This window comes from Misgurnus anguillicaudatus, chromosome 19 (genome assembly GCF_027580225.2).
Source record: "Misgurnus anguillicaudatus chromosome 19, ASM2758022v2, whole genome shotgun sequence".
In the NCBI taxonomy this organism is placed as follows: Eukaryota; Metazoa; Chordata; class Actinopteri; order Cypriniformes; family Cobitidae; genus Misgurnus; species Misgurnus anguillicaudatus.
The window spans coordinates 8,109,805-8,118,031 of NC_073355.2; the positions used below are offsets into that span (position 1 = coordinate 8,109,805).

At 36.6% G+C, this 8,227-nt stretch overlaps 2 protein-coding genes across 2 annotated transcripts in view; one reads left to right on the forward strand and one right to left on the reverse strand.

Annotated features, from left to right (window-relative positions):
• Window positions 1-2,571, forward strand: part of gas7a (growth arrest-specific 7a) — a 74,011-nt gene extending 71,440 nt beyond the window's left edge. Inside the window, exon 14 of the mRNA XM_055185735.2 lies at window positions 271-2,571. Within this exon, the coding sequence (XP_055041710.2) occupies window positions 271-384 (114 nt within the window). The 3' untranslated portion in view covers window positions 385-2,571. The remainder of the gene's footprint in view (window positions 1-270) is intronic.
• A 2,423-nt stretch (window positions 2,572-4,994) lies between these two features.
• Window positions 4,995-7,515, reverse strand: rcvrna (recoverin a). The gene is made up of 3 exons (XM_055179946.2): window positions 6,930-7,515; window positions 6,685-6,796; window positions 4,995-6,594 (listed from the first exon to the last, which is right to left on the reverse strand). The coding sequence occupies exons 1-3, from the start codon at window positions 7,308-7,310 to the stop codon at window positions 6,476-6,478; spliced, it is 612 nt and encodes a 203-aa protein (XP_055035921.2). The 5' UTR covers window positions 7,311-7,515; the 3' UTR covers window positions 4,995-6,475.
• Between the last annotated feature and the right edge of the window lie 712 nt (window positions 7,516-8,227).

Below are 8,227 nucleotides of genomic sequence, written 5' to 3' on the forward strand. Positions count from 1 at the left end.
TAGAGGATACAATTCAGAATTGTATTCAATTTCACAAGGCTAAAATTGCCCCTAGTTGAAGAAATGAAATATAGCCTTTTAATGAACATTAATCACAATGATGGAATTATTATCATTATGGAATTATAATAAAAAATAATTCAGCAGAGGCATGGATATAAAGATTGTGGAGGGATCCCCTATCCCCCCAGCAAATCGCACCCTGCATATATATGTTTTTTTCAATGACCAAACATGTTTAAAGTGTAACTTTTTGTGGTTGTGTTGTAGACGTTGGAGCCAGTGGACAAGCTTCTGCAAAGTGTGGACCCCGCCAAAGACAGAGAGCTGTGGGTGAAAGAACATAAGACAGGAGAACTGAGACCCGTGGACATGGACATCTAGATAACACTGACCTACTGTATGAGAACCGCGTACACATTAAACATGAAACTACCTGCATGCCTGTCTACCTGAGTACTTCAACCTCAGCCAAAGCCATACAGGTATCTCCACTGGAAGCACTGCTGGTTTTCTGGATCTCCACTGCTGGAAAACGCAACAAATACAACATCAAAGCTTTACAGAAGAGTTTCTCAATGTGAGGATGAACGGGACTACAGCACAGCAAAAGATCAGATTGCATTATGAATATTGACTAGCCATCCTGTGCTGTGTTTAAACATATAATCCCGCATGTCCTTTCACACATATATATATAAATATAAATATATATATACAGTATATACAGTACTGAATAACTTTAATATGCTACTTCCCGGTACGTCTCTGAATATGATTACAAATTGTCATCATTGATAAATATCAGAGCGAGAACTGTAAAGTAAAAGATTTGCAAAAGTTCATCCAACCAATTTTACTTTCTGCTTTTGGTGTTAAAGTGAAATCATGTACGCAAACTCGTCGTCTAATTGGAGATATTTATGCTTGAATGATGTATGGAAACGCACATTATATGATTGTTTCAATTTGAATACATTCATCAGGATGCTTTAGAGATGTTCAGTCCCCCATGACCTAGTTAATTTAAATATGAACCTTGAGCAGAAATAACCAGCATCAAATTTAAGGGAAGAACAGATTTATTATATTATCTATAAAATGTTATATTGTTAAATCTGTATTGTACTAAGAAGTTGATTTGCAACAAGAATGCAATGCAAAATTTGAATGCTATTTTCACAAACTGCTGGCAAATCTACAGGCTTCCCGAGCGAGGTCTGAACAGATGCGTTATCAGTCAAATGCATTAAGGATGGAGTCGATATATTTTCATATTTTTTCAGAAAAGCATGTTTTGTCTTACTGTAGGACTAGTTCTGTATGGTTAATGGTAAATTAGTGTTATTGGAGTGGTACTGGTAAGTCCATTGATTGTGTTCATGGAAGACAACCCAGGGTGCGGTCGAAAAGTCATTTGCTTTATCAGAGGTGAAGCTAAGACCCCTTATGCAGATGGTTAGGTTAAATTGAACACTTTATGAATTTCTAGAGGAAAGTGTTTGCTAAGGGTAAAACTATATGGTGTCAATCAAAGCTGGATTGCAGTTTAATTATGATTTGTGTAACACCTTTTAGTGCCTAAAGGTAAAATTGCCTTGGAATGTTCACAATCTATTCTGTTAAGTGTTTGTAAATAGTTGTAAATGTGTGTGTGTCTGTAATTGTCGTCAAGCACATCCTACAGCATTGTCATTTTTCTGTAGTCTTTGTCAGAGTGTGTTTTAATGAAATCTCTAATGCATATTTAGAGGTTTTGCATATTAATATGCATATTAATGCATATGTGTACGTAACGTTTGCCTGATGGGATACCATGATTTTACACTGAATGCACAATGTTACAGGCAGCTGATCACTGTTTAAACTTTACAGCTCTATTACTGGCAGATAAACTGTACTTTCATTTCTCAAACGCTATAAGAGAGATTTCATATGACATTTATAACACTAGTTTGAAGAACAGCTCACAGCACATTTTAGGAAAAGAAACTATTTGTGCGTTTATTATATTAACTCTGAGATTTGTATTATTTATATTTTACTATTAGTTGTTTACATCCGAGGCAGGGAAGATATTCAAAGTTCATGTGTACAATTACTACAGTTGTCAAACTTGTTTTTATCACACTTGTACGCTATGAAAAAACTAAACACTGTTTGACAATATGAAATATCTCTGAGAAGTTAACATGCAACACCTGAGGATATGCATTCAAGTTATTGATTTATGAGTTTATTACTAACAATCATTCACTTTTCATACTGTAGAGTATGACAGGTTTACATTTGCTCAGTTTAGCATGTGACAAGTTTTACTGTACTGCATTGCCCAAGCTGTTAGTACGTTGCAAAAGTCGTATTGAATTGATGTCAGTGGTGTGCATTCTGTGTATTCTGTTCAGCTGAATGTCTGTGGTCCAAAGTAGATCTTATATATATATATAAATATAAATATATTATATTGTATATGTTGATTTTTTGCTCTCAACTTAATAGTCTTCATTGATAATATTCATTTATCAACATGTTTATGAAAATAAAATGTCTTTGTTGAATATGCCCAGGAAATGACTACAGTGTATGTTGTTGAGAAAATTAAGAAAAAAAATACTCAAATTGTTTATGATCAGTTTCTTGTTTGGAACGGTGTTTAGTGTTCCTGTAGCTCAATTTGAGTAATGGGTTTGATTCGATTACAGTATATACCAGGTTAGTAATTGCATTACTTTCACAGTAGGACTTTTCGTGTATCAAACTGCACTCTCAGAAATGTATTGTAAAACTACAGTACTTTACTTTCAATTTTAGTCAAGATTTTTCAAATGTATAGTACAAAAGCTTGGTTCTACTGGAAAAAACTTTAAACAAGATCATATTGCATTTCTACAAAAGCATATGTAATATGCATGCAATGCAGCATGAACAAGTTATGGTGAAGAGTTTAGTGATACTTGGTAGTTTGAAAAGCATTTCATTATTGCTTCCCAGGCTTTCAGCTAAAGGTATTCATGATTATCAATAAATTGAGTACCTACCATGTACTGTCTATAGCTAGCTTGCTATGATTTCCCCCCCACATATTTTCTTGTTTTTAGTTTGTATATTCTATGCATTTGATTCATATAGCCATAAATATGATGCATTTACATATCATGTCATAAAAAAATGAGCCCAGTTGTCTCGTGTCTTAGTCATCTCCACTGTTATTTTTATGATCAAAAACCGCTAACATGAAACAAAAGCCGTAAAAATATGCTTAACATAACAATACAAACTTAATTTATCCGAGTGTAGCTCCACAGTCCGGTGCAACTGTGTGAAGCGATTTCATTTTTATACCGTCTGGTATTTTTGCTTCTCCAAAACACTCTCAACACAAAAAAAGTAATCTGCAGTTGACGATCCACAATGGAGATGTTATATCTAACCTTTGTAGCGGTTTCTCAGCAGCTGTGAGAGGCTAGCCGGCCCTCTATGCTACCAAAACAAAACCTCCGGGGATGATGCGCACGCATATATCTGCATGCGCTTCTGCAGATTTGCATGGAAGTACAATTTACTGATGTAAGTTGAATCCTTGTAATTGTTTCATGATTGGTTACTACCCCATCAATCAAAACTTTGCTGGATAGGCAATGGCTGGCTTCATTTTGGCTTCATCTAGTCAAAAGCGAAGACGCACAAAATGACACATCGCTTACCCAATGTGTGCTTCCAGGACATTTTAAGTTCTGAAACCTAATCTGATTGGACAAAACAGAAAAATAAAGAGGAATGTTCATCGGAAGAGTCTAACGAAGCAGGAAGAGATGCATTTTCATCTCCTCAACATGCGCGAGATTTGTTAAATCTTATTAGATTTTCAAAATGTGAGAGACCACAAACATGACAAAAAAATCAACGATTTAACACTTTCATTCCTATAGTGTGTGGAGTGCCGCTATGTGGTCAATAAAGCACACCACGCACCATCAGATTAACCTCACAAACCACGCAAGTCTCCACTGACAACAAAGAAAATCTCGCAGAGATCTCACATTGTTTCTCACGGCCAAACGTGACTTCACAAACATGGCAAACAAGAATTAAGGCATGAAATTGACTGCTTTTTTAACAGCTCTAATGTCTATCTCACTGTGGACTGTGCCTGCTGTGCAATGACTGTAGTTGTTATGGTTTCATAATAACCTCCTGGTGTGTCCACATACGTAGACATCAAATTTTTTGTTGTTTGCGCCATAATACTTAATTCTGTGTAACTGGAACCTGTTGTACACGAACATGGACAATTATACTACTTCATGTTCAAAGAAAAATATTTGTTTTTTATATTTATTGGTTCTTCCTAACCGCAAAACAGCTGGAAAAAAATCTAAAATGCAAGCCAGACCAAAGCTCGGTCTTAGGAGGTTAAACATTCTGTAAAGATAAAGACTTGTTCATGTTTAATGTTCATTTAACTTTAAAAAAACTGTTGCCAATAAATTACATGAATAAAGTAAGTTACTGGAAAACAGCTGCCAGTAATACACTGTAAACAAATTTGCAGCATATTTGTCAAATCAACACATTTTTATGCTACTTTAACTTAAAAAATTAAGTTAAACAATTTCAACTTAAATTTATAATTTATGTCAAAAGTTAAAATAGTAGGTTGAATTGACTTGCAAAACCAAGTTCTTGTAACTTCGTGCTGCATTTTTTTTTTACTCATTTCTACAGACATTTTTTGCAGTTATCTGATGGCATAAAAAAATTGAGTTAATTTAACTTAAAACTATTAGTTGGCACAACAATTTTAACAAAACCTTTTTGTGTTTAATTAACTTACTTTTTTAAGTTGAACCAGCAAATCCATTGTTCACAGTGCAGAACAACAGTAACTACTACCTTTCAGAACTACATACATTTATTGTAAAATAATACTGTAATCTGTGATCTTTGTGATGTGACCTTGTGCTTCTGGAGACATCATTGGATCCAATCACGTGATCTGTAAATGTCATGTGACTGATCACACTATATTAAAATATTTGAAGCAGACTTGAGAAAAATGCAATGATGAAATTGTTGATGTACTATAATTTAATAATGCTTATAAAATGTTTTATTTCATTAGAATATGTGGACACTTTCGAAAGGGGAAAGATGGTTGCTGGGCATATTTGGAGTGACACTTAACCTTTTAGTCCCTGGTTTTCTTTAGGTCAGCAGCAGATCTACAGCCATTGTTTTGAAGCTCAGTATCTCAGTGCTGAAACCAGGCCACACATACGCTTGAGCCAAAGACGGCTTTAGAGAGAGGTAAGCTGCTGTGTTTGGGGCTTGTCCTTAGGGCTTTGGCTGTAAGCAGCGTCAACTTGATAAAGATACAATTGAGGATGAAGCCATTTTTTGTACTCAGGTTTAGTAAGTCTAAACTGGTTTGGAGTCTCAGGACTTTAATCTTACTCTGAACTCAATCAAGTAATTAAAGCTTGATCGGAATATCCATTTTTTAAACAGGTTTGTTTTGTAACAATAGTGTACAAAAGTAGGTAAGTAATGTCCTTGAAAAAACATCATCATCCAAATATATCATCAGTAAAACAAATACAACATGCCCTTGTCTTAATTTAACACATCAGGGTGGTAAATTAATACACAGGTACATTAATAGAAACAACACGTGACTGATTAATGTGGTAGTGCAATGTCGGCATGACCGTAATTATAAGTACCGTAACGTAAATGCATGCTTGTTGCACTCATAATTAATTACAAGTTGTAAACTCAGAAATTTTTGATTGCTCTGACTTGAATTTGTGTGTTGATCTGTATAATCTTGAAGATGAACAAGTTGTCAGAATATTACGATTTGTCATCTGGTAATTACGATAACCACAACATATCATGAATGCAGCATTGCTAAAACACTATTACAAACATTACAATTCTTAAATTGCATTTGATTAAAAATGGCAGAAACTTTTTACATGGCTGCCTGCCTATGCTTTGTGATCACATTCATTCATTAATTCACATAAAAATTCTCTATGATATTTTCCATCTTCTCTACACATAAAAAAATCATCCTATTAAATACCTGCTAAACAGTCTGATGAATACATGTTGAAAGCTTAAATCACCTTTACCCTGAAGGGATCTAAAAGAGGAGAGTCACTGGACCCTGAGGATTTGTCTTACCCGACCTTCATATCCTAAGAGGATTGAGATTTCTACAGTAGGACTGTTAACATGAGCCTAATTGCTCTTAATAAAATTGGACTCTAACAGCAATGGTGACATCAATCGCCAATACTTCAGTCAAAATTTCTTCAACATCTGGTGATGGTCCAGGATAGAAGTTCATATAAAAAGCTATGTTGATCTGGTTTGTGTTAAGGATTGTGTTTTTGGATGTATCCAGAAACAAAGCAGCTTGGTTTATGTGGGTTTCAAATGCATGATCAGTCTCAAAGGAATGGGTCTTTCAGTGCTTCTTCTCCTTGAGTTTGTCCTGAATCTTCTTTGGCTCGTCGAACTGTATCAACCTCAAGATATCTTTGTTGTCCATGACACCTTGAATGAACTCTCCCTCTCCGATCTTATCTGTGAAAACAGTGAAGATTGTGAATGAATACCATGATGTGATCGGCGAGAAGATCTGCAGAAAAAAAATCTCATATCATCAACTGTTACCATCATCACTTTTTCCAAAAAAGGTCCAGATTTTGTCCGCTCGCTTTTCTGGTGTGTTCTCATCTTCAGGAAGATTTTTCTGGTCTTCAGCAGGAATCATGTTGAATATTGACTGTATAGAGAACAAATATCAAACATTCATGCAAGCATCGCATACACTCAAGTGATGTTCATGTGGTCATCTATCTGAAATGTGTAATGAGATACATAAACAAATGCTAAATCCAGTGGTCAATGATACACACCCGTACGATTTCCTCCACCTCATTTTTACTGATGGTCCCATTGCCGTCTACGTCGTACAGAGCGAAAGCCCACTCGAGTTTGCGCATAGTCTTGCCTGAAGAGGTGAGGTGCAGAGCGATGATGTACTCCTTAAAGTCCAGCGTGCCGTCGGCGTTGGTGTCAAAACTGCGAAACACGTGTCGGGCGTAGGCCGTTGGGTCAGCGTCAGGAAAGAAGCCTGCGTAGATGCCTTCAAACCGTTCTTTGGTGATACGTCCTGTAGGGCACTCTTTAAGGAAGCTAGCGTACCACGCGCACAGTTCCTCCTCTGTGTATTTGGTGTTCATCTTCAGATCTTCCAGAATTGCTTTGGACAAGGCGCCACTCTTGGTGTTTCCCATATTCCAAAGTTGTTCTCGGCTACTGAACTCCTCCTGAAGTTTTTCTTTTACACGCTCTTGTCTTTTACTCTCGCCTCACTGTGTTTTCTGCTGCAACCAGAACTTCAGGATGGCGTTGTTGCTCTGCGGACTGTCGCTCTGTTATCTCGGTTGGATTGCCCCTCTTTGGGCTCGAATCCCCCTGACAGCTCCTCTAAGTGCTGAATGGGATTATGTATATCTCTGTTTAAATCCTGACAGGCTTTGAAAGATTAGTTTGTTACGTCACATCTCTTCTTGTGAGTGCTGCGTTATGTTGATTGGCTCCTTACGATGAGGTCTTACAAGAGATGGATTGTAAACAAAATGCTGCTCTTTGCTACTGAAGTGATTTGAGTCATAGAGTGAGATGAGTAACACAACAGGTCTTTACAGCATGTGTGGGTCATGGCACTATACACGTGGAGTGACCATCTGCTGTTATAGTAATTGGACTAGAATGGCAGTAAGTGATTAAAAATTGCCACTGTGTTAAAGGTTCTCTCTAAATTGCCACATTTATGAATGAGACAAAACTGTAAATGCAAGCTCTTCAGGCTGTTTGGGAAATTGTACTGTATTTCAGTGTTTTACAGTTATTGATGAGGATCTGTAATCATGAGGCCTTTTGAGACAAGAAGAAAGACATTGTCATCCATTCTGTCATCCTATCAGCTGAGGTTTTTCAGCCATCCTGTTCAATTGCTTGTTAACAAATTGTATCTAGGTATCTATAACGTGGTAAAGACGGCTTGCTGAAGTTCAAACCGAGCATCAGAATGGGAAAGAAAGGGGATTTAACTGACTTTGAACGTAGCGTGGTTGTTGGTGCCAGACCGGCTGGTCTGAGTATGTCAAAAAACCCTGATCTACTAGGATCATACACAACCATTTCTAGA

Coding starts and splice junctions, on each gene's coding strand:
- rcvrna (XM_055179946.2), bottom strand. CDS start 7,310: ATGGGAAACACCAAGAGTGGCGCCTTGTCCAAAGCAATTCTGGAAGAT. Junction 6,797..6,929: donor AGGTGGAGGAAATCGTACGG/GTGTGTATCATT, acceptor TTCTCTATACAG/TCAATATTCAACATGATTCC. Junction 6,595..6,684: donor TTTTGGAAAAAGTGATGATG/GTAACAGTTGAT, acceptor CTGTTTTCACAG/ATAAGATCGGAGAGGGAGAG.